The sequence below is a fragment of the Culex pipiens genome, chromosome 3 (assembly GCF_016801865.2).
Source record: "Culex pipiens pallens isolate TS chromosome 3, TS_CPP_V2, whole genome shotgun sequence".
Taxonomy (NCBI): Eukaryota; Metazoa; Arthropoda; class Insecta; order Diptera; family Culicidae; genus Culex; species Culex pipiens.
In genome coordinates, this window is record NC_068939.1 from 142,672,205 (window position 1) to 142,698,797 (window position 26,593).

At 36.9% G+C, this 26,593-nt stretch overlaps 2 protein-coding genes across 5 annotated transcripts in view; both read left to right on the plus strand.

Moving 5' to 3' along the window:
* The first annotated feature begins 881 nt into the window (after positions 1-881).
* Positions 882-9,812, plus strand: LOC120420945 (conserved oligomeric Golgi complex subunit 3). Of its 3 annotated transcripts, XM_052709359.1 has the most exons (4): positions 883-1,186; positions 1,245-2,206; positions 4,772-6,176; positions 9,791-9,812. In XM_052709359.1, the coding sequence occupies exons 1-4, from the start codon at positions 1,004-1,006 to the stop codon at positions 9,794-9,796; spliced, it is 2,556 nt and encodes an 851-aa protein (XP_052565319.1). In that variant the 5' UTR covers positions 883-1,003; the 3' UTR covers positions 9,797-9,812. The 3 variants fall into 3 exon arrangements, with proteins under 3 accessions (XP_039440015.1, XP_052565319.1, XP_039440014.1); XM_039584081.2 differs by lacking the exon at positions 9,791-9,812 and having other exon boundaries at positions 882-1,186; positions 1,248-2,206; positions 4,772-6,350; XM_039584080.2 differs by lacking the exon at positions 9,791-9,812 and having other exon boundaries at positions 4,772-6,350.
* A 330-nt stretch (positions 9,813-10,142) lies between these two features.
* The window catches only part of LOC120420931 (latrophilin Cirl), an 80,715-nt gene continuing 64,264 nt past the window's right edge, over positions 10,143-26,593 (plus strand). The window contains exons 1-2 of one of the 2 annotated variants that reach the window (XM_039584063.2): positions 10,143-11,368; positions 25,012-25,989. The gene's annotated coding sequence lies outside the window, so the exon portion shown is untranslated. The remainder of the gene's footprint in view (positions 11,369-25,011; positions 25,990-26,593) is intronic. The other variant, XM_039584062.2, reaches the window with a different exon arrangement.

Here is a 26,593-nt window from a genome sequence, read left to right on the forward strand (position 1 = left end):
CGTTTGTTTTTTGTTGGTGCTTGCTAATTATTTACATTTTTCGGGATTATTTTTCAAGTGAGTGACTAAGTAATGGTCAAAAGAACATGTTGCCGGTAGTTGGAAGGAATTTTATATTTTAAGCGCTTTGAAATCGTTAGCGCAAGTGAAAAGATATTGATGGCGACTTTCGTTAAGCAATTAACCTCTGATCTTGCGTGTGGATGTGTGTTCCACCAAAATGATGAGAAATGGTCTCGCAAAATAGAAATTATGATCAAAAGTGCATTAAATTTGATCTTTTTGGCTAGTAAGTGGCATAAATTTGCGTGCTTACTCGAGGCGGTGCTGTTGCTGGTAAGTTCATAGCCTAAATAGTATTTTTGGAGCTTTGATCGAGCATCAAACTCTCCATATGACGAAGATAGTTGTTTGATTAGAAAGGGTATATTTCCCCTAAATAATACTAATTTAATGTCTTCAATCATTGACATCTCTGTGAAAATAAATTGCCAAAAAACGAAACTATTGCCAAAACAAGATTGGTTCGGAAAATGTCTATCACCCCCAGAAAAAAACGGCATCCGGAAATCAAATTTCAAATTTCATGTCAAGTCTCAAAAACGATATTGCCCCAAGTCGCATGGTTCGATAAATGTCCCTGGTAGAACCTTCCCTCAGGGCAATGGCCACTCCGGGTGTGGCCAATCCTGTCAAAATGGCCAAAAAATAGTGGTCAAAAAATGTTTTTTAACTTGTTTTTTTACACTTTTTTACCATTGTACGTAAAAATCTCCATAGAGCTTTAGGACCCTATTGAAATTATTCCAATATTTTTTCGACCTTATGGGAAACCCCTCTCCAGCAGCTCGCTGTTAGTTGACGCATGTTTCAAAAAGAATGTAAACAAAAACATTTTCCTTCAGTATTCGTCGTCGTGGCCGAGTTCTGCCGCAGTAATTTTGTGATTTCACTCCGAAAGAGTAAAATTTAAGTTATTAAAACATTCCGTAACCGGCACACCATGGACGACGTGGCCACGCTCAAGAGCGAAAACGCCAACCAGCGGCGAATCCAGGCCCGGCTACTGCAGTGGGAACAGAAGGACAACGGGCTGGCTCCGCTCAGTGCGGCCCAGAATGAGTTCATCAACCAGTTGGCGGAATCGCTAGGGGGTGGAGCCGGAACCGGTGGCGGAGGATCTGCTGTAGGTGACTTTGAACTTGAGGTTTTTTTCTTTTCTGAAATGAATTATTTCTTTTTAGAAGAACCAAGAAGAAGTCATGCAAACCAGCTTTGAACTCAAGACTTCGCTGGATGATTTCAAAAGTTCGAGCAATGCCGCCATCGATTCCACGCAGGACTTCCTGTCGTGGTACAACTCGATCGACTCGGAGATTCTGGAGCACTTTGACGACGTGTATCTGGATTATTACGAGCAGTTGCGAGCTCGTTCCGCCGAATGCGACAATCTGCTGGGGGAAATCGACGTTTCGTTGGAATCACTCAAGAAACTCACCAACGAGTACAACTTCGTATCCGAGAAGACATCGTCGTTGCATCAGGCCAGTGAGAATCTGCTCCAGGATCAAACCCGGCTGAACGAGATCGGCGAGGACATCCGGAAGCGACTCAAGTATTTCACCCAAGCGGAAAGCATCTCACAGCGGCTGCAGAATCCAACCTTTTCCGTGTCGAACGACACCTTCGTGGACATTCTGAACACGATCGACGACTGCCTGGAGTACATGCGCGCCAATCCAACCTTCAGCGAGGCGTCCGCGTACGGCATCAAGTACCGGAACTGCCTCTCGAAGGCCACCCAAATGATGAAGAACTACGTGAGCAACGTGCTGGCGAACGCCACCGCCCAGATACTGGCCAAGGACGCACTCGAGCAGGGTTCGGAGGCGGCGTTTGCCCTGTTCTACGGCAAGTTCCAGGCGTCGGCGCCCAAGGTCAAGCGAATTACGGCCACCATCGAGGAGCGGCTGGAGCGGAGCGTCGAGTACGAGCAGCTGCTGGCGGCGTTGCATCAGCAGTTTCTTGCCCAGCGGGCAACGATCATGAGTGGGGCCGTAGAGCAGGCGATTCGGGACCTCGGAAGGAAGCACAAGGGCGATCACTGTGCGTTGGTGCGGTCGGCGTGCGCGTTTATGGTGCACGTGTGCCAGGACGAGCACCGGCTGTTCTACCAGTTCTTTGCGCAGCCGAGCGGGCAGTTGACGTAAGTGAGATTTGAGGTTGAAATCGGTGTTATTTTACTTTATTTCTGGAGTTTTTTTTAAAGGCCCAATAAACCAAAATTTTAACATTTTGATTTTTGGGTGTTTTTAATACCCTTGACTCAAGGCGTTTTCAAAAACACTCAAATAGCAAAAACTGTAAATTTGGTTTATTGGACCTTTCCAATAAAAAACTCCAGATTTCTAGATTAAATTTTCAAAAGGTCTTATCTGCATAGGAAACCCATGACTCAGGTTGTTTTGAAAATTTACTCCAGATTTTTTATTTTTTTATTCAAAAACGATGTTTTTGAGCTGTTGAAATAAAACTGCAACGAATTTTTGAATTAAGGAATTTGAATTTGCGAACATTTGAATTTAAAAATATTTGAATTTAGAGATTTTAGAACTTAGGAATTTCAGAATTGAGGCATTTTGGATTTCGAAAACTGAAGAATTTTAAAATTTTGATATTTTAAACCTTTCAGTCCTGATGGGTCATATTGACCCAAAATCATTTTTTTCTAAACTAGTCTATAATTTCCGTATGGTCGTAAAACCATTTTCCTATAATTACCTTAAACTTTTTTTTTCTCGAATTCAGGCTTGAAAGGGTTAAAATACTACAATTCTTAAATTTATATTTTAAGTGTATTCGAATTTTTGAGTTTTAAATAAATAATGTTTAAATAATTTATTTTTAAGAATTTTAAAATCCTAGAATCATGAAAAAATTACAATTTTAGAATTTTAGAATTTTAGAATTTTAGAATTTTAGAGTTTTAGAATTTAAGAATTTTAGAATTTTAGAATTTTAGAATTTTAGAATTTTAGAATTTTAGAATTTTAGAATTTTAGAATTTTAGAATTTGAGAATTTTAGAATTTTAGAATTTTAGAATTTTAGAATTTTAGAATTTTAGAATTTTAGAATTTTAGAATTTTTGAATTTTAGAATTTTAGAATTTTTGAATTTTAGAATTTTTGAATTTTAGAATTTTAGAATTTTAGAATTTTAGAATTTTAGAATTTTAGAATTTTAGAATTTTAGAATTTTAGAATTTTAGAATTTTAGAATTTTAGAATTTTAGAATTTTAGAATTTTAGAATTTTAGAATTTTAGAATTTTAGAATTTTAGAATTTTAGAATTTTAGAATTTTAGAATTTTAGAATTTTAGAATTTTAGAATTTTAGAATTTTAGAATTTTAGAATTTTAGAATTTTAGAATTTTAGAATTTTAGAATTTTAGAATTTTAGAATTTTAGAATTTTAGAATTTTAGAATTTTAGAATTTTAGAATTTTAGAATTTTAGAATTTTAGAATTTTAGAATTTTAGAATTTTAGAATTTTAGAATTTTAGAATTTAGAATTTTAGAATTTTAGAATTTTAGAATTTTAGAATTTTAGAATTTTAGAATTTTAGAATTTTAGAATTTTAGAATTTTAGAATTTTAGAATTTTAGAATTTTAGAATTTCAGAATTTTAGAATTTTAGAATTTTAGAATTTTAGAATTTTAGAATTTTAGAATTTTAGAATTTTAGAATTTTAGAATTTTAGAATTTTAGAATTTTAGAATTTTATGATTTTAGAATTTTAGAATTTTAGAATTTTAGAATTTTAGAATTTTAGAATTTTAGAATTTTAGAATTTTAGAATTTTAGAATTTTAGAATTTTAGAATTTTAGAATTTAGAATTTTAGAATTTTAGAATTTTAGAATTTTAGAATTTTAGAATTTTAGAATTTTAGAATTTTAGAATTTTAGAATTTTAGAATTTTAGAATTTTAGAATTTTAGAATTTTAGAATTTTAGAATTTTAGAATTTTAGAATTTTAGAATTTTAGAATTTTAGAATTTTAGAATTTTAGAATTTTAGAATTTTAGAATTTTAGAATTTTAGAATTTTAGAATTTTAGAATTTTAGAATTTTAGAATTTTAGAATTTTAGAATTTTAGAATTTTAAAAGTTTAGAATTTTAGAATTTTAGAATTTTAGAATTTTAGAATTTTAGAATTTTAGAATTTTAGAATTTTAGAATTTTAGAATTTTAGAATTTTAGAATTTTAGAATTTTAGAATTTTAGAATTTTAGAATTTCAGAATTTTAGAATTTTAGAATTTTAGAATTTTAGAATTTTAGAATTTTAGAATTTTAGAATTTTAGAATTTTAGAATTTTAGAATTTTAGAATTTTAGAATTTTCGAATTTTCGAATTTTAGAATTTTAGAATTTTAGAATTTTAGAATTTTAGAATTTTAGAATTTTAGAATTTTAGAATTTTAGAATTTTAGAATTTTAGAATTTTAGAATTTTAGAATTTTAGAATTTTAGAATTTTAGAATTTTAGAATTTTAGAATTTTAGAATTTTAGAATTTTAGAATTTTAGAATTTTAGAATTTTAGAATTTTAGAATTTTAGAATTTTAGAATTTTATTATTTCAGAATTTTAGAATTTCAGAATTTTAGAATTTTAGAATTTTAGAATTTTAGAATTTTAGAATTTTAGATTTTTCTTTTGAAAAGTATGAAAGTTTAAGAAGTTCGATTTCTTGTTTCTACAGCGTCTACATGGAGGGCCTCTGCACGATCCTGTACGACACGCTGCGCCCGTTCATCATCCGGATCGACCACCTGGAGACGCTGGCGGAGATTTGCAGCATTCTGCGCGTTGAGATGCTGGACGAGCACGTCAACTACAACCCGGAATCGCTGGAGGCGTTCGCCAAGATCGTGTACCAGCTGCTGCAGGACGTGCAGGAGCGGATCGGGTTCCGGGCGCAGAACTACTTGGAGTCGGACATTTTGAACTATCGGCCCTCGGCCGGGGATTTGGCGTACCCGGAGAAGCTGGAGATGATGGAGTCGATAGCGGCTTCGCTGCAGCAGGAGGGGAGTAGCTATTTGAGGCGGGTTGATTCGCGGAGTTCGATCGCGTCGCTGGCTTCGCAGGAGGTCGAGCAGATCAACAGTGGGGAGGGGATGGCCAAGTTTCGCGGGGGTTCGGGGAATTCTCCGGCGGATTTGCACGGCATGTGGTACCCGACGGTGCGGCGAACGTTGGTGTGTCTTTCGCGGCTGTACCGATGTATTGAGCGATCGATCTTCCAGAGTTTGTCTCAACAGGCGCTGACGTACTGCATTCAGAGCGTTTCGAGTGCAGCCGGGCAGATTGCGCAGCGCAAGAGTTCGGTGGATGGGGAGTTGTTTGAGATCAAGCATTTGCTGATTCTGCGCGAGCAGATTGCGCCGTTCCGGGTTGATTTCACCGTCAAGGAGACCAGTTTGGACTTTAGCAAGGTGAAGACGGCGGCGTTTGAGTTGTTGCAGAAACGGAAGCAACTGTTTGCCCTTGGGTCGAACAACGCCTTGTTGGAGTTCTTGCTGGACGGAACGCCGCAGGTCCGGGAGCAGCTGCTCGATTCGCGCAAGGACGTCGATCGCCAGCTCAAGATGGTCTGCGAAGCGTTCATCAAGGACGCCACCCGCCAGCTGGTTGGACCAATCCTAAACTTTATCGAAACGGCGCAGAACCACCTAAAACAAACCGCGACTGCACCAACTCCAACGCCGCAGCAAGGCATGGCCCTCCGAATGGCCGCCTTCGCCGCACCCCAGCAAATCAGCTCCATCATCCAAGAAAGCATCCGCGCAATCAAAACCAAACTTGGCCCCCTTCAACGCTCGATGCAACTCTACCTTGCCAACAAGGACACCGAGTTCATCCTATTCCGCCCCATCCGGAACAACGTGCTCGGATCGTTCGTCAAGCTGGAGCAGCTGCTCGCCACAAACTCGTACAGCCGGGACGACCTGACGATCGTGAGTTGCCCCTCGGCGGAGCAGGTCTCGGTGCTGCTGTCGAGTGTCAACTTGGGACAGGAAGGGGCGGCCTCGGCGCCGCAGCGGAAGATAAGTTCGTCCTCGATGGGAAGTGGTGGGACGACGAAGCCGCCGATTGAGAAGAAGGTAAGCTTCGATAGTGGGGCCAACACGGTGGTGCAGATTGGTGGGGCAGGGGATGAGGGGGAGAGCGAGGGAGGTGCCGAGGCTGGTCCGGTTGTGGTGCAGGAGGAGGGAAGGGGACAGTGAGGGAGGTATGAACAATATGTTACTTTGCAATAAATATGATGTATAACAGTTTGTGATGGTGGGTATGTTGTGAGTGGAATTCTTCGAAAGCCTGGAAGTTTTGAACTTAGTTTGAAGAATTCAGAAAATGGAAGATTTCATAAAATTTAAGGATCTAACCAGATACAAACTAACATCTAAAAAATAAGATAGTTTTTTAATAAAAACTAAAAACTAAAAACTAAAAACTAAAAACTAAAAACTAAAAACTAAAAACTAAAAACTAAAAACTAAAAACTAAAAACTAAAAACTAAAAACTAAAAACTAAAAACTAAAAACTAAAAACTAAAAACTAAAAACTAAAAACTAAAAACTAAAAACTAAAAACTAAAAACTAAAAACTAAAAACTAACAACTAACAACTAACAACTAAAAACTAAAAATTCAAGGCTAAAATCTATAAACCAAAGGCACGGGATTGAAACTCGTTTGAAAAACCTGTATCATTTTCTCAATCAAAACGGTGGCGCCGCGTGGTGGTAGCTGTCCTGTTTATTGCACTGTGAAATTATCCATGGCTAATCCAAGGAATTAAAAGGTGACAACAGAAATGTCCGCCCAAAAGGGGTGCTGCAAAAAAAAAATTTATTTAAAAAAAAAATCTTAACAAATCAGCAACGAATTATAAGTTTGATAGTCGAACTACACTTAAAAGTTGGTTTTGTTATTTGTTTTTGCAAAACCGCATATTTTTTTTAACAAAAGTGCCAACAATATTCGTAACTACCTTATGCCTCTTGGTGGTGCTTTGTGTTAGTATGTGTGTGGTCGATATTTGGGGACGTGCACGCAGAACACAGAACAGTGAGATCTAGCGAAAATGCCTCACTTTCTTCTGATACAAGTCGCCATACTGAAATTGGGTACTAAAGCCCTATGCCAATTTTTATGTACAACGGTAAAAAAACACGATTAAAAACCATTTCTGATCACTTTTTTTCATTTTAAAGCATTTTTTTTACAAGACAACATTTTTTCGATGGATCAACTATGGTCCCCTTGGAACAACCAGTCAAGTAGGAGCTTTTCTGTCAAGAAGGACCACGAGGTTAATTTTTCAAAATTGATTTAAAAATCCATTTTAAGCTCTTTATGGTCGTACAAAGGGTCATTATACTCAGAAAAATAAGCTTTATCGCTGTGAACAATAATATCAGCAATCTAAGCTTCATTTTAGAACCCAATTGCTTGAAGATTCATACCCGTGCCAAAGGTGTAAATTTAGAAATCACAAATACAAAAACAATTAGCCTTAAAATTAAAATTTATATATTCGAAGATTTCAGCATTAAAAATTCATAATTCTATTTTTTTCATACTCAAAATTGAGGAAAACAACGAACATTTAAATAAACAAAAGGTTTTTAAATAAATATAAATATAAAATTCTAAAATTATAAAAAAAAATAATAAAAAAGAGAGATTTTTACCGAATACAATAGTTGAACATTCAGTAATGTTTAGATCGGTAAACCATCTGTCAAAATGAATAAAATTTTACAAATTACAAATTAGATGAACAAGAATCCGAATTTTGGTAATTTTTTTTACCGAATTCGGTTATTTTCGGTTTACCGAACTGTTCAGCAGTCAAAAATTCGGTAAACTTCAGAGAATTTGGTGAAAAAAAAATTCTAAATGTGTACTACTCCATGAATGGTAAAAATAACGACATTTTGAAATTATGAAATTTTATTTTATTTTTAATTTGCACCTATTTTAATTTTGAGAATTTTTTTTGTTTGAAATTGAGTTTAAATTTATGAATTAAAGAATTTAAAGAATTTAAGATTCAAGAATAAAAGAATTAAAAAGTAAAAGTATATTCCAGACTCGATTATCCGAAGGCTTCGGAATAAAATTACTTCGGATAATCGAATCATGAATTTTTCGTTGCCATATTTTTGATGGTTGAGCATGACCCATAAACTACTCTAAAATGATTTAGAATTCATGATTCCAAGATGGCGGCAAAATTGGCAGTGTTAACAATTTGAAAAAAAAAACATTTTTTTTTATTTTAAAAGGCAATCAAATATTCAAATTTGAGTAAAATGGGGTCACAAAACTCGAGATTGATGTTAAAAGTAAGAAAATAAAATAACACGAAAAAACTAATTTTCGGTCATGATTCGATTATTTGAAGTTCCATACAAACCTTCGGATAATAGAACTTCAGATAATTAAAAATTCGGATAATCGAGAATGTCTTATTTTTGAAGGATAATTTTTTTTGTAAATTTAATTTTCCGATTTTTTTAATTAGAGGTGTTTGAATACAGTTTAGACTGTTTCTTTTAATTGTTTGCCCCCCCCCCCCCCTCGAATTGGCCAGAGTCGAGGGACATAAACTTCAAAAAATATTTGCAATGGCCTAATTTAATAAATAAAACATACAATAAATATAAAATTCCAAAATAAAAAAAAAATAGGAAATTTAATTTTTATCAAAATTTGTGATTTTTCAGATTTATTACCGAATTCAATAGTTGAAAATTCGGTAAAGTTTAGATCGGTAAACCATCTGTCAAAAAATTCGGTAAACTTTATAGAATTTGGTAAAAAAAATCTAAATGTGTACGACTCCATGAATGGTAAAAATAACGGCATTTTGAAATTTTGAAATATTATTTCATTTTTAATTTGCACCTTTTTTAATCTTGAGAATTTTTTAGTTCGAAATTGAGCTTAAATTTATGAATTAAAGAATTTAAAGAATTTAAGAATAAAAGAAATAAAAAGTTAAAGTACAGTCCAGACTCGATTATCCGAAGTTTTCCAAAAATTTCACTTCGGATAATCAAATCTTCGGTTAATCGAATCATGAAAATTTTTCGTTACCATATTTTTGATGGTTGAGCATGAACCATAAACTACTCTAAAATGATTTAGATTTTTTTAAACCCTAGATAGCGACCAATTTAATGGTGTGAACATATTAAAAAAAAATCTTTTTATTTTATTTTAAAAGGCAATTAAATATTCAAATTTGAATAAAATGGGGTCACAGAACTCGAATTTGATGTAAAAAGTAAGAAAATAAAATAACACGATAAAAATGTTTTGGTTATGATTTGATTATTTGAAGTCCGATACAAACCTTCGGATAATCGAAATTCAGATAATTGAAACTTCGGATAATCGAGGCTTTGGACAATCGAGTTTGGACTGTATTTGAGAATGTCTTATTTTTGAAGTTTGATTTTTTTAATTTACGATTTTTTAAATACAGTTTTTGAATACAGTTTAGCCTGATCCTACGACTATCTAGGGTTCCGATAATGTAAAGTTCAATTATCTCAAGTGAATTTAAAAATTGAGATCAAAATAGAAATAAAACCATGAAAAGATAATAACAAAATAGAACTACAGCTTAAGAAGCACACTTAACGGAACATATTAATAATAAATAAACCTGTTTGAGAGATCAATAATCTTTTATTTTTTACAGATGTAATTAACCTACAAATTATAAATCGTTTGCTAAGTAATTTAAAAAAAAAGGTAAGGTGAGTGTCAAGTGTACTTTGAAATACATTTGAAATCGATAAAACATATTTCATATGATTTTTTTTCTTCACAGAGCAAAAGAAACAATCTCACCTTTGACGTATTGAAGCGGCAAAAAAACTCCGACATTCTTAGCCGAAATGGTTGGTGTTCAAGGTTCAAGCAGAGGACCAGGTTTCAAATCTCGCCATCTCGCCAGCGTTTTTTTTTTCTACGCTTTCAACACAACAAAACGACAAGGGAAGGAAGGAATGAAGACGCTTCCAACAAATAATCATCATCATTAGATTTTGGATCTATAAATAGACACACGACTCCGTGATGGCAAGGCCGATTGGGTCAGTTTGGGTATAGGTTAAGATAAAGGACCTAAGACAGTTCCAGAGGGACAGATTCCATCGCGACCAGCCGTTCCAGCACCGATCCCTGGTCAATTCGTACATCCCACTGCTCGCTGGGCACCGCCGAGGAATGTTACCTTCGACTGGCATCACTGCCACCGCCTCCGGTCACTCAGAGAGTGAGTGCCATGGTTCGTACGACGAGACATTTCGGTTAAGGAAAGGCCCCCGTGTAGTCAGAGTGCAGACAGAACCATAACCAGCCGCGGTCGTACTGTCGTCGCGGGCCCTCAAAAAATTCGTGCGGACGGGCTTTTCGAACAAAAAAACGGTGAAAAATCCACCTTAAAAGTGTCCGGCAGTATCGTAACGTGGTGCGTAAGGGTGGTCCGCAGGACTTTCGGCGTGAATCGCGAGCGTTCCGTCGATCGGAGTGGCCGGAAAGTGCGTCCCATAGTTGGACTCTTTGTTTGGTCGCGGGTCGGGTTCGGGTCGTCGTCGCCGTCGGTCCATTGAAAACCAGGTGCGGGGACGGAACGAGGCGGGGAGGGAGCGGAGTGAAGCATTACCACCACCACCACCGTGAAGAAGAAGAAGGCGAAGAAGAGGAGGCGAAAGTCGCTCACCACATCACCTTAATTTTTTATGTGCCGTGTTTGGGCCGCTTATGCTGCCGGGAGAGGGAGAGAGAAGAGGTCCTCGTGAGATCCTAATGCTCACACGAGTGAGTGTGTGTGAGTGTATTAGTGAGAGCAAGGTCTCCACAGTGAGTGAGTGCAAAGAAGCGCGTTAGTGTGCGTTAAAGGAGAGAGGCGCATAGTTTTGTGTTGCGTTTTCTTACCTTATTCCTGTTGCCGTCAAGCGCACTAGCGGAAGTGTTGCCAGCGCACGCGAAAGGCAAAGGCAAATTGTGAAGAAGTGAATGTAAATAGTTGTGTTGAATGGCTGCTGTTTGTTGGCACGGCTTGAATAATGAAATAATAGCTCTTAGCCTCTCGGTGGTACGCGTGAGTGCGATTTATAATGGATGCGAGCGCGTTTTAAGACAACGCTCTGAAGAACACCTTGAACAACAACAGCAATAACAACAACAACAACAACGGGCAGAGAACATCTCGCACACAGCACAGACAGTGGATTTTATTTGGCTGAAACAAGGAGTCGAGCAGTTGGAAAAGGTGGGTAACCAATACCAAAGTGACAAACTTGTTTGATCACGGTGCAATGGTTTTATTGGTTTCAATGAGTTGGTTGAAGCTTATTCAAATGAGATTGTTACATTGTGATTTACTTCACAATCTCATTTCCTCACTGTGCGCTAGTGCCAAGGATGCGAAATGGTAGAAACTTCGAGACACTAGTCTGAGCTTCTCATATTATTTGTAGCGATCAGAATCAATGATTCGTGAGCTATCCTGGAAATTCTTGTCAGGCATGACCAACTCTACAAGTATTGCCTCGAATAGCATATTATTTGAATGTGTTTGGACTTTCAATATCCCCTGAAGCAAATCAGGGTTCGGTGCATATTTATTATGAGGTTCTTGATATGATTCATCACGACAGATCAATCCACTAATAGAATGTACAACACGCGATGATCGACAGTTTAGCGCCCAGACTACCATCAATCCAATGCCCAGTTGGTCTAACTAATAGGATATCGTTGCCAAATAAAATTACTATTACTATTACTAAAATCGGATAAAGCGATTACGTCCACATCTCGGAACGCAACTGGTTTCCCAAGTCCTGAATCGAGGTATGACCGGATTTTCACCGGAATTATTATTCGGACGGTTTTATAAAATTCCCCTATGGCCAAATACAAACAAAAAATGTCGCTCTTCACAAGATACGACGTACACCTGAAATAAAAAAATACCAAATTCCTAAATTCTAGGAATTTTGCCTTTTTTTCCTTATTTAGTAATACAAAAAAACCCAAATACTAAATAAAGAAAAGAGGCAACATTCCTAGACTAAAGCAATGTTGTATTATTTTTAGTGTATAAACATCTCCCATGATAAGGGAGCGTTCTTATATTACGTAACGCAGTAGGGGGGGGGGGGAGAGGTGGGGGGGGGGGCTCGAAGGCCGTGTTACGCTCCATACAACATTTTTAAAATTTGTGAAAAATCTCAATTTTTGCGTTACGTAATAAAAGAACGCTCCCTAAGACAGTACGGAATTGGCCACAAGAACCATGTTCCGGAACCCCGATGGAAGATTGACCAGGACGGTCCAGTAAATTTGGCATGCTGAATTTCACACGTCAAAGTAGCCTACTACTAGTGCTCAATTAGTAAAACAATCAATTCTGACCTACTGTGACCGGTTCCAGGTGCCCCGGGGGAAGAATTGACCACTTTGATCCAGTCAAAACGGCAAGATGCATGTCAAACTTCATGATTTTTCATAACCAATTCAACTTTTTCTATCATAAAAATATTTAAAAATGTTTTTTTTTATTTTGAAAATGCTTTCAAAACAAAATACCTTTCAAAACCATTAAGAGGCAGTATTTGTAGATTCTGCTCGGTTTGTTCTAGAGGTCGTATCGAGGTGCTCCGATTTGGATGAAACTTTCAGCGTTTGTTTGTCTATACATGAGATGAACTCATGCCAAATATGAGCCCTCTACGACAAAGGGAAGTGGGGTAAAACGGGCATTGAAGTTTTAGGTCCAAAACACATGAAAAATCTTAATATTGCTCGCATTTCCGTAAAACTTCATCAATTCCAACTCTCTAAAATGCATTCAAATGGTCTTTCGAAGCCCTTCAAAATGTGCTATAGACATCCAGGATTGGTTTAACTTTTTCTCATAGCCAGCGATGGAATAATCATCATCAAAAGAAAATCATTGGACGTTCATCAAGAGAAAAAATCCGAAGGGAGTATGGCTCTTCTCTCTCTCGCACGAAAGATCGGTAAACGGAATCTAAAAAAATCATCATCTTGATTATTCGGCGGAATATCTTTTTCAGTACTACATTAGCAAGTGTAACTTCACACGTCGAAATATGACCTGTCATATTTTGTAGATGGGCAATGTGTATAAACAAAGTGAAATCAATATTTTTAAGTGGTGTTGACAAGGAAATTCACAAAAAATCATCAGCAGATTGATTTTCTTGGAGAAGTTCGGGAGCGATTTTCTTTTCCGTGATTTGCCTCCTCTCTCTTTCGCGGGTGAAGAAAGTTCGCAAGCGAAATTGATTTTTTTGCGATTATTCCATCCCTGCTCATAGCTTTTGCAAATTACTGTTAAAAATTGATTTTTTTTAAACCTTAATATCTTTTTGCAACAGCCTCCAACACCCATACTCCCATAGGTCAAAAGATAGGTAATTTCATGGACTATAAGCCTACGGTATTAACTTTTTGGCCAATCGCAGTTTTTCTCATAGTTTTTCGATTTTTCTAGAACAAACATTTTACAACGTTAGTTTTTGCTCTGTAGGCCAAGAAGACGGCACTTTTTGGTCTCAATTTTGTCATATTCGGAATCCTCGGTCAATTTCACGTAAGTTAGAAGTATTGGAGTTGTAATTTTGATTTAAAAAATAATTGAATAAAATATTTTTGAAAAAAGAAATAGATCTTATTTACCCTATGATCAATACGTCAAATGCTGTATCAAGTAGGCGAAAACTTGTTTTACCCCTAATCCGACAAAATTCTAAATAATATTTTAATTAATTCTAAATGGCATTTTTTCCAATCAAATTCAAAATTCCAACACCTCAATCTAATGCAAAATTTTCTGAGGATTCCGAATATGTTAAAATTGAGACCAAAAAATGCAGCTATGGAGGCATACAGAGCAAACACTAACGTTGTAAAATGTTTGTTCTAGAAAAATCGAAAAACTATGAGAAAAACTGCAATTGGCCAAAAAGTTAATACCGTAAGCTTATAGTCCATGAAATTCCCTAACTTTTGACCTATGGGAGTATGGGTGTTGGAGGCTGTTGCCAAAAGTTATTAAGATTTTAAAAAAATCCATTTTTAACAGTAATTTGCAAAAGATTTGAGAAAAAGTCAAACCAATCCTGGATGTCTATAGCACATTTTGAAGGGCTTCAAAAGACCTTTCGAATGCATCTAAGAGAGTTGGAATTGATGAAGTTTTACGGAAATGCGAGCAATATTAAGATTTTTCATGTGTTTTGGACCTAAAACTTCAATGCCCGTTTTACCCCACTTCCCTTTGTCGTAGAGTGCTCATATTTGGCATGAGTTCATCTCATGCATAGACAAACAAACGCTGAAAGTTTCATCCAAATCGGAGCACCTCGATACGACCTGTTTCACATCGGTGAAAAACTCGCTCTTAAACTTTCTGGCTCGAAAGATGTCTTTTTGAGTTCCCTAAAACATATCAAACAATTCCGAAAATTAGTTGGTATATTGTGTTTAGAAAATTCAAATTTATCAGAAAATTTTATAAAAACAATCATAACCTAAAACTTTGCCGAAGACATCAAACCGATCGAAAAATCCCTTCTCAAGATACGGAATTTCATACATTCACATACCCATTTTGTATAAGCATTTTGGGTAAAAATGTACAAAAAAATGATTTTTTGCTATTTCTTAAAATTGTTCATAAAATCTCTATTTGATTATGAATTTCGATCATCTTGACTTCATTCGACTATTTTGGGCCTAGTACCTATTTTGGGTCTACCAAACTTAATCCAACGAAATTGAGCATTTCACCAAATCTGGCAGTAATCTGCCACTTGATAATGATACGTGCAGTCATTAGCTTAATTTTGGTGGGCAAGAATAATTTACATTTTCCTCCTAAATTTGAAAAAAACGTAACTTAATCCACCTTTAGGTTGTTGGTGCCTTCCTCACATTTTGAGTGTAATGCTTCCTCACATTTTGAGTGTAATGCTAGGTGATGTCTGAGATCCGGCCTCCACAAAGTTCATAAATAACACTTAAGTGCTTATAACTTTTGATAGGGTTGTCAGATCTTCAATCTATTGAACTCGTTGAAAAGGTCTTTTGATTACCTACCCAACGACAAGTCGCATGATAGATCCGGACAACGTTTTTGTCAAAATATCTGAGATCCGGCCTCCAAAAAGTTCATAAATAACACTTAAGTGCTTATAACTTTTGATAGGGTTGTCAGATCTTCAATCTTTTGAACTCGTTGAAAAGGTCTTTCGAATACCTTTCTAAAAATGTATAACATGACGAGGTTTCTTACAAAAACCACCCTTTTTACAATCTTCCGGACTTTTGTTAAAATCGTTTTTTCAGCATAACTTTTGAAGTACTTAACTAAACTTTATTATTTTCAATAGCGACTTATGGGACCCCAAAACGGATCAAATGAGACCAAAACGGTCCAAATCGGGTCTGCCAGTGCCGAGATAACTCAGTGCGAATTTTTTTGATCAACATCCTACCACACACACAGACATTTGCTCAAAATTTGATTCTGAGTCAATATGTGTACATGAAGGTGGGTCTAGGAGGTCAAATTAAGAATTTCTTTTTTCGAGTGATTTTATAGCCTTTCCTCAGTAAGGTGAGGAAGGCAAAAACAATAAAAATATCACTCTTCACTTTTTGCCTTCCTCACTTTACTGAGGAAAGGCTATAAAATCACTCGAAAAATGAACTTCTTAATTAGACCTCCTAGACCTACCTTCATGTATACCTATCGACTCAGAATCAAATTCTGAGCAAATGTCTGTGTGTGTGGTGGGATGTTGATCAAAAAATTGTCACTCGATTATCTCGACATTGGCTGAACCGATTTTGTCCGTTTTGGCCTCATTCGATCCGTTTTGGGGTCCCATAAGTCGCTATTAAAAATTATGCAGTTTAGTTAAGTATTTCAAAAGTTATGCTAAAAAAACGAATTTTACAAAAGTCCCGAAGATTGTAAAAAGGGTGGTTTTTGTAAGAAAACCCGTCATGCTACACATTTTCAGAAAGGTATTTAAAAGACCTTTCCAACGCGTCCAAGACATTGGAGATCTGACAAATCTATCAAAAGTTATAAGCACTTAAGTGTTAGTTATACGCTTTTTGGATGCCGGATCTCAGATATGTTGATGAAAACGTTGTCCGTATCTCTCATGCGATTTATCGTTGGATAGGTATTCAAAAGAGCTTTCCAATGCGTCCAAAACATTGAAAATCTGACAACCCTATCAAAAGTTATAAACACTTAAGTGTTATTTACGCACTTTTTCGAGGCCGGATCTCAGATATTTTGATGAAAACGTTGTCCGGATCTCTCATGCGACCTATCCTTAGATAGGTATTCAAAAGACCTTTCTAACGCGTCCAAAACATTGAAGATCTGACAACCCTATCAAACGTTATAAGTTTTTAAGTGTTTTTCACGCACTTTTTGCATTTTGGATAGCACTCTTTAAATGTGAGGAAGGCGCCAACCACCTAAGGGTGGATTAAGTAACGTTTTTCTTGGCAAATCGCTAGTTGCCCATTAGGTCGAAAATTTTCACCACTTTTGCTTACCGCTTGTTGACACTCAGCGTCACGGCTTTCATCGCTCAGCACACGAATGAGAGCCGTCCCCCGAATCTCCAACCACCGGCAATATGTTTTTATGGCTACGCCAAATTTTTTTAAATTATGTTTAAAACTCGTAAAGAATGATATAAATCATGTCCATGCTAGTTATGCACGTAATTCAAGTGAAATCAATCGTTCTAATGTTGATTTGTGGCTTAAAACATCACACTGGTTGAGCATGTTTGTCTACAGAATTGGTGCGGCTGTACTGTACGAGCTGGGGCTGAACCGTACGTCAAAAAAGTTCGCCACGTGCTTCGAGATTTCAACCAATCAGAAGGTAGGCCGAAAATATGTACAAAGAAGGTCGTATGCTAGAAGCAATATCCCCAAAATAGGGACAAAAAATGTTTCAGTTTCTCGGGCTTATACAGAAATATAAAGTATTTTCGTCAAAAATGTGATTAAGTAAGGGCATTAGCATTAAAAACGTTACTTAATCCACCTAGGTGAATGGGGGCTTCCTCTTCTCGGTTCATACACAAATTGATGTATTGAAAATGTACATGTATATTGGGGTGGGTACGTTTTTCAAAAAGTTCTCCGATCAAGTTTTAGTATGGTTCCCCTTGTAGGGCATGCCCATAGGGACTTTCATGCCAAATATCAGCTCATTTGGTTGTAAACTTGCTGCGCGCATCAGGGTTAAAGTTTACATACTATGGAAATTGGATTTTTTTTCTGAATTCTGAATTCAATCTAATAATCTAATCTAATCAGACCCTAGCGCAGCCAATCTTTCGAAGGGATCCTGGAGAGTGCCTTAGGTTAGATGACGCCTAGCACTCTTCTTGTCATTTATTAACATTTGTAGTGCGCCATTGCATCGGAATGCATTGAAACAACACAAGCGTTAAAGCGGCCAGGCCTACTGCGTAAAGCCGTATCGCAGAGATGACTCGTAATTGGGTTGAGTTTGAGCACTGAGTGTTCGAACAACAACACAATTCTGAATCGACAGGGGAGGAAGAAGCGTGGGGACACACCACCATACGCTCCGAGATTTGGTTGTATTCGTTGGGAGCACCATGCTAAGAAGGTTTGGTACTCCGAGACTCTCTCTGGGATGGGACATTGTATTTCCACGAATGCCCTGGACACTATTTGCCGTGGTTATAGCGCCACAACCCGCTCTCTGTAATAGTATTCCTAATTCCAGTCCAAGCTCACCAAGTCGTCATGGCCTAGTGGTTAGCATTTTTGCTTACCAATCCATAGGACGGGGGTTCGAACCCCGCCTAGAGCGACTATGATTTTTCGTTCAATTTCAAATTTTATGTGTTCTTAACTTTCTCGTTGGGAGCAGATGGGCATCGAACCCAGATCCATTCGCTTACAAAGCGAACACCGTAACCAGTCAGCCACAGCCGCTCCAATTTTCTGAATTCTGAATTCAAATAAATAATGTCAGGATTACTCGATATGTTCATTTTCTAGTTAAAAGAAGGTTTGGAATTGAATATTCCAGCCATTTCTCACCTACGTGGCACCTACCTGACATATGGCGTCGCGGTGTGCATCAAGCTTTCATAGCATGCTAAGGAAAATTTGATGCTTTTTCCGGGAAAACCGTTGATTCCGGAGACATCGGATTGTTTGCCGATGCGCCAGCTCTAGGTACAACAAATCCGTATGCTTTCTTCGGGAAAAATGTTCTCCAGATTATTCCCCTTAGGCCTGATGACAATACCAGAAGTTGGCGCGTGATTTTCCCAGACCTGTAGGAGCGTTTTAATAAAAAGTTCCAATTTCCCATGGTAATTTCCATGTAAACTTTAACCCTGATGCGCGCAGCGAGTTTACAACCAAATGTGCTGATATTTGGCATGAAAGTCCCTATGGGCATGCCCTACAAGGGGAACCATACTAAAACTTGATCGAAGAACTTTTTGAAAAACGTACCCACCCTAATATATATAGAGACGATTCATTAATTGAGTTCTAAAATTCAACTAAATTGCTAATATTATTGTTCACCATGATAGCTTAATTTTCTGGGTACAATGACCCTTTGTACGACCGCAAAGGATTAAAAATGAATTTTTAAAACAAAACAAAAATAACTTTGCGATCCTTTTTGACAGAAAGCATATTACTTTATAAAGTATATAGTCTATAGACTTACTAAATCGAATGCTATTCTGCCGTTTTACGGCGATATGATGTATACGCCATTTTGGACATTTTCAATTTTATTGTACAGTCTGATAAAGAATCTTAAAAGCAACCTCCTGACGAAAGAATTTTTCAAAAAACTGCTCTGGGGCCCATTTTATTAAGCAAACAAACAATGATGTATGCGCCAATTTTACTCATCATGATGTATGTATACATTGATAAAAGTCAAATTCAATACTGTTTAAATGTTGATTTGTGGTTTTGGGACCAAATCAAGACTTGGCAATATTTGATTACATTATTTCGATTTAATTCTTAAAGGGACGTCCATTAGGCGTCATCCATAAAGTACGTCACGTTCTGAGGGAAGAGGGGGGTTTTGAGCAAGCGTGACATTGCGTGTTAAAAGCATAAGGAAATCGTGACAAAGGGGGGTGGAGTTGATTTTGGCTGATTTTAATGTGACGTACTTAATGGATGGCACCTTATCCACATCCACGTAGACACTTTTTTGAAAATTCTAGACCCACCCACCTCCCTTGCGGACAATTGTTCATGCAAAAAATGTGTTTATGGAGCGTAGACAATCGCTAAGGGAGCGTTCTTAAATTACGTAACGCAAAAAATCGGTTTTTAGACCCCCCCCTCGTAACAAAATGTCCATACAAATTTTAAAAATGTTGCATGGAGCGTAACATGGCCTCCGACCCCCCTCCCCCCAGCTGCGTTACGTAATACAAGAACGCTCCCTAAAACCCTCCCCATTAAAGTATCCACGTGGACAATTCATTAAGGGATCCACTCAGCTATCAAAATAGCTGGCACAAAAAATAAAGCCAGCTTTGATCGAGCAATGTATACATACATCATTGGGCAGGAAAAGTAGTGATTTTTTATTGCTATTTTTACGGCCAAATGATGTTTGTGGTTTAAAATCGTAGAGAATAGGAAAAAACAAGACATTTTGTAGGGGCCACATTTTTATTGTACTTTTTAACAGTTTCTACAGAGCAGACCTTAAATTAGTCATTTTAAATTGAAAAAATGAACAAAAACAGTAAATCGTGTCTACAGCAAAATCAACTCAATGGCGTATACATCATATCGCCATAAAACGGCAGTATTCTATCCGAGTAAAAGTAAAATCTAGCAAAACATTGAAATAGGGCCGAAGCCGAAGTGTAAACAAAGAGTCTAACCTGATCGTTCCTAATGTAAACATCAACTGACGTGAGCAGGATAGACTCTTTGTTTACACTTCGACTTTGGCCCTATTACAATGTTTTGCTAGAAATATGCCTACGGTCTGTCGACGAAAATCCATAAAAACTAATGCAGTGCTCGAACGAGTAAAAATTTCCGTAAACACTCTCCCTCTCTCGCATTCTGCTCTCACATTCCGTAACTAAAAAGAAATTGAAAAAAAGGTAAAAAGTGTATCGCTAACGGAGTCGATCGATGGCTTATGGAAGAACTAAGAACACATTACATATTGTCATTTCCCGAAATGACTTGACTTGTCTTGGCTTGGCGAAGACGATTTTGAGGCAATTCTGGACCTGATTTGAGGTCGGCGGAATCATTGCATGCTGGACGCGATTCACAAAGGGAATTTTATTTCCGAAGATGACATTCGAAGCACGATGAAAAATGCTTTCGAATGAAGTATAATAGTTCTGGTTTTTTTTTTGCCGGATGGGCGAACCAGCATGTGATAATGCATTAGTATCGTCGAAACTAGCAGTTTAGTGCAGATATTAACTACTAAGCTTAATAATTCGTCGAGATATGTATCTCAGTGAATTGGGTTTTGAAAGAGCTTTACAAAAATGTGCAACATGCCGAAATTTTGGTTAATTTTGGCCTCGTTTTAGTCGATTTGAAGGCGGCTGAATGCAAACAGTTTTCCTAAAATGGCTGTAACTTTGGCAAATTTCAATGGATTTTTGTCCCGTTTCAGCCGGGGATGGAGGACATTCCAGACTACCTAGTTATGCAGGGTTGTTACAAACGGCGCGGATCGCGCGGATTTGGCGCGGATTTGCTGACTAATTTTGCTCAGGCGCGGATTTCGCGCGGATGGCGATTTTGATGAATAAATAGATAGAATTACTTTCAAGTTATTAGGAAAAATAATATCAAGAATTTGTTTTTTTCTCCATTGAGTGCAATTTCAATTTCTTATTAATAGATTTTTTTTTCTGAAAATGTTTGTTTGTATTTTCTTAATACGAACCGTCGAAAAATTAAGATGAAGATTATGTAGAGATTATTTTTTAAATGTATGGTTGAGATTTTCTTAAATAAAATTATTACTACACTTTACTCATTTCTTAATATATCCGGCTCTGAATATGTAATTTCTTTTGAGTTTTGAGTAATGTTTTTTTAACCTTATTTATTTTTAATTTTATAGTGGATATATTCAATTTGCCTTTGAATTTTAGATGGGATTTACCCGTAGAAATATTTTTCTAAATTTAAACATTCTTGGCGAAAAATAAAAAGATCAGAACATTCAAAAATTAATGCTCCATCATTCAAATTTCAAAAATTCGAAACTTTTTTTTTATCATAGTTTTAAAAAAAAATTAGATTAAAAAAATTTCGAATTTCGTAATTTAAAAATTCCGAAACTCCAAAAACCTAAAAAATCAAAAATTCAAAATTTAAAGAAAAATGCAAATTAAAAAAAATCGAAATTAAAAAAATCAAGATTTGCAAACAAAAAAAAAAACGGTAATCTCAAAAATCTCAAATAAAATTTAAATTCTTAAATTCTAAAATCTTAAATTCTTAAACTTTAAATTCTTAAATTTTTAGAAGAAAATATTTCAAATATTGGAAATGCAATTTGTTTCGAAATGAAATTTTAGTGAGGAATTTGGAATACAATCTGTATTAAAATTCATAGATTTTGAATTTTTAGAATTTCGAAATCTAATATTTAATCATATTAAAATTTTAGATTTTGGTTTGTTTGAGCTTATATTTTTGAAGTTAAATTTCATTTATTAGATTTTTTAATTTTGTTTATATTGGTTTATAATTTTCTATTTTATTTATATTGGTCAAAATTATTGTAGTGTCCCTCTGATTTGCAAAAAGGTTTTTTTTGGTGACACTTTTCTTGATGTCTCTTGAGGTATTTTTTAAAAGGATTTTTTGCTTTCATTCCTTCAAATATAAAACGAGTTTCATGTTTTTAATAAAATACTTTCTGTATTAGTTTTTTCTTTGGAAATAACATTCCCAGTTTTTTTTTATATGGCGCGGATTTCGCGCGGATTGAGGTTTCGGTCGGCGCGGATTTGGCGCGGATTTTTTTTCGACTTTCCCGTAACAACCCTGGTTATGCAAAAATGAAGCAATATTGAAAAATTTTCATCGTTTTTTTTTGTTTTTTGGTTTTAGGTTTGCAAATCGTTTTTCGTAAATATCTTGACAGGAAAGGGCTACGGGGAAGATTTTCAATAGCGACTTATCGGAAGCTTAGAGGGATCGAATGCGACCGGAAGTGTCCAAATCCGTTCAGCCATTTCCGAGAAATCGCAGTGACATTTTTTGGCCAATTTTCATGTGATTTTATATGGCATTCCTCGGAGAGGAAGCCAAAAACCAACTTATTCATATAATAAAAGCAAGGCTGCCTATAGCAGCCTTTGAGAAAACATCAAATAAAAAGTGCGCTCGGCTTAGTAGGTCCAAAATAGGGACCAATGCTCACTAATACTATATTTTAACGTTTTAAGTATTAAAATTCAGTTTTGTCAAATTCCTTATATTTTTATTTGTTTTATTTTATCACCATCGTATTCTCCGGACAATTTTACATAATAATCAAACTAAAATGAACTATTGGCTAGATACGGAGATTTTACTGAAAAAAGTTTGATTTTGCGCAGCATTCAGAAGTACTTGGTGTACTTTTCAACAAAAAGGGATGAATCCTGCATAGTTCGGTTTTTATATGTGAGAAACTTATTTCGGATTTGAATTCATAGGACAGAGTGCTGCGCAAAATCAAACTTTTTTCAGTAAAATTGCTATATCTCGTCAATAGTTCATTTTAGTTTGAGGTCTACATTGATCATTGTGTAAAATTGTCCGGGGAACACGATGGTGATAAAATAAAACAAATAAAAATATAAGCTATTGGTCAAAACTGAATTTTAATACTTAAAACGTTAAAATATAGTATTAGTGGGCATTTAAGGGTTTAAATTTTATTTTTATAAAATTCCTTGGACAATTTTCTATAATATGCAACCTGTAGATAGTCTTTTGCTCAAATAGTTGAAAGTTATTATTAAGGAAAAAAAAAGTTTTTTTTTAGAAAATCGAGAATCGAAAAATAGAAAAAATGAGGGCGGTGCCAAAAATAGAGGGATGGTCCAATCAGCACCTAACTTGGGATTTCTGTTAACTATCAATAGATGAACGTTCCCTCCAAGTTTGGTACAAATCGGTGAAGGTCGAGTCCAAAAATGTACTCAGTTGACATGGAATGACTCCTACCTATTTCTTTCATGTCTTTATAGTCACTTTCTCGGGTGAGTTTTTTCAAAAAGCCGTAAGACCCACCGTGACCTCCGACACTAATATTCGTTTTTCTCCAAATTGTAACAAAATTTCATTTATTTTTAGTTTGGGGCACTTGAAAGACGTGTAGATGAACAATCATACGCATTTTTGAAATTGGGTTATCGTAAGTTGGTCGAATACCGAGGAAAAAATGGCTTTGTTTACAATTGACTCTTACGTCTTTTTGAAAAAAAAAAAAAAAAAAATCCGAACTTTTTCCATTTTTTGTTTGTTTTCACATTTTCTGCTCTAGAATGGCACCATTATCATTGAAATTGTATAACAATGCGTAGAGGCATTATCTGGGACACTAGACAAATTACTGCATATTTCTTTTTCTTAAAATATATGATATGTTAGTAAAAAACACAGTCAAAGTTGACCCCAAAATAATTAAATTTTTAAAAACATTGGCAAAGTCACATAAAACAAGTCAAACATCCAACCCTAAAATTTTCTAAAATTTCAAGAGTTCTTCTTTCAAATGCTTTTTAAACATCAAAAATTGGTTGAAAAAATGATTTTTGGCGATTTTTTTTTTATCGAGGCCCGTCTAAAGGCGGGGTTGGGTTGTAGAGGGTTACGTTAGGTCGTTAGGTCATTCACGCAGAAAAATATTTTGTAGAATCAGCCAGTACGAGGTTTGATTCAACAAAATTTTTGTTGAATATAATCAACGCCGATTTTGCGTTGAAACAAACCTTGATTTTCTTAATTCCACAAAAATCTTTTGTTGTTTTGAAAAAGTTGCTTTGACGTTTAGCGTTGATTCAACAAAAATCTTGATTTTCAAATCAACAAAACGTTTTGTTGATTCAAATATGCCTTGTTTTTCTGCGTGTTCCAGGTGTTATTAGTCGTCTCTCTGAGTCGTTGGTCAGCCGTTAGACTTAGTGCTTTTCATTCAAGCCTTCGGAACCCTAGATTTGAGTAGAAACTGTGGGTTGCAGAGCAAACCGCTTGTGATAAATTAGTTTTTCAAGTTCTGGGCACGCTTTATGTCCAGTCATTCAAATTTCGAATACCTTCAGCAGGGGTGACATTGAATTTAGGCCATTTAGGGAGTTTGACTGCATCTAACCTAATCTAATACAATCCAACGCTAGCGCACCCATCCTTCCGGAAGCATCCTGAAGAATGCCGGAGCGATTATTTTCAACATCCTTCTTTGCTAAACGGCCAGACCAACTGTGCAAAGTTATCCGCAAAGATGTTTCGTTGAATTGGTTTCAGTTTGAGTATATGAATGTTCAATCAACAATACAGTTCTGAATCTACATGGAACATTAATTCAAACCCTCTCATCCCAACAGCTTCGGCATCAACTCCAAGCGGTCACCACAAACCGATGACTAACCGTTCCCCCTCCCTCCTTCTTCAAAGACCCAATCGCTCGTCCCACAATTACAGACTCCGCAACATTAACTCGCAGTGCTGCGAATTCATTGCCTCGCGCAAGAAACCTGCACCAACAACACCAGAGTGGTCGTCCAGTCAGCACCAACACTAAACCGTTTTTTTTCTTCTTGCCAATCCTTCCAGAGAGATCTCCGGCAGCTGCAGCAGCAAAAGAAACCACCGAAGATCGGCAAACCCGCGAAGCGGGCAAGCAAAAAAAAAAGTGAGTGAGATTCCCGTTAGGTTGGCCACCAAAGTGTCAGCCGCGCGCGGCAGCGAGTTCCCGGAGTGTGTCGGTTTTGCCCTTTGGCAGCCCCAACTGCTGGAACCAACACAGATGTAACGGAGCGCGCGGTCACCAATACTGCTGGGGAAGGTTCTCTCTGAGTGCGCGAAGCAGGGGATTAACACACGAAAAGGTGCTAAAGAAATTTCTTGGAAAAGCGCCGCGCCGTGAACCGGGTGTCGGAACCGTCGCCGCCGGCGGAAAATGGGATGACCTGGGAACGCGGGCGGGCTCCCCAAAAGTGAAAATATTAGCGTCGTTTAGCGGCTTTGGGAAGTGTGAGGTGAAGAACGAGCGGAGAACCAGGTCGTAGAGCAAGAGACCTGGAACAAAGGTGTACGGGAGAAAGCGTGCGTGACACTCACGACTTTCGGTGAGAGGAAGAACGAAGAGAGAGAGTCTTGTGTGAATGAAACAACCAAAATAAAACCTAGAATGTGTACTAGTTGAGAGGGAAGAAGAAGGTATCTCGCATAGCTATAGTCATACAATCAGTGAATTAACCTCACGTCAGGCGAAAAAATAAAAAGGAAAAAAGGAAGTTGTTGTTGTGACGTTCGTCACGAGATTGTCGTGAAAGGTTGTGTCGTAGACGCGGTGAACGCCACCAACCGAGTCCTGTGAGTGCGTACTCCCGCCACCCCCTTCCGGAATTATGTAATCCTTTCCACGGTCGAAGGAAGATTCTAGCCCGGTGCTGGTGAAGTGATTGATGAGCGGTGTAATCCCCTCCGGGTCGCTCGACGAGCGAAACCTTCCTCCATCGACACAGCGGCAGCAGCACAAGTCGGAGTACAAGCAGCACCGAGATGGAGATTCAGCAACGATCGGAGCAGGTACGTTTCAACGTTGAGGGCACCCCGAATTTAGGTCACTCGCAGACCCCCTTCTCTTTTAGCTTTTAGTTTTTTTTTTCGCGCGCGCCGAGTTGAAGTTGTGGTGATGTCGTTCAAGAGCCGGGTTGAACGAGCCGCGCGGTTAATCAAAAGGCATTTGGTCGGTAGAGTCGTCGTATGGGGACGACTTTTTTTGTTGTGGTTTCGGGTGCATTCACAATGACGAGAGTGATTTTTAGTTGTTGTTTTTGTTTCGGGGTTATCGTGTGTTCAAATTGGGAAAAGCTAGGGGGAAATTATGCAAATGGATGAAGTCGGTATTGATTGGGATTTGGAGGGTTAAGGGAGGGAATGGGTTGGGTTAGGGATGACAATAGACAATAGTTACTAGGGGATGAAAACGATTTCAATCTTGACTGCCTTTTGAATATGGGCTTATCTCAAATTGCAAAAATATTAACTTGTTTACGTTTATGACAGACTTGACCTAAAGAAACCTAAAGTGGCTGGTATAGGTTGTCCAAAATATGGGACCGAAGCTGCATAACTGGAACCTCAAAAGTTCTAAACGATTTAAAAAGTAATTTTTGTATGAAACTTGTTT

Bases quoted from the DNA above. Each gene is read 5' to 3' on its own strand.
- LOC120420945 (XM_039584080.2), top strand. From the start codon at position 1,004: ATGGACGACGTGGCCACGCTCAAGAGCGAAAACGCCAACCAGCGGCGA. The intron at 1,187-1,244 runs GTAGGTGACTTT...ATTTCTTTTTAG, and splicing joins CCGGTGGCGGAGGATCTGCT to AAGAACCAAGAAGAAGTCAT. The intron at 2,207-4,771 runs GTAAGTGAGATT...TTGTTTCTACAG, and splicing joins CAGCCGAGCGGGCAGTTGAC to CGTCTACATGGAGGGCCTCT.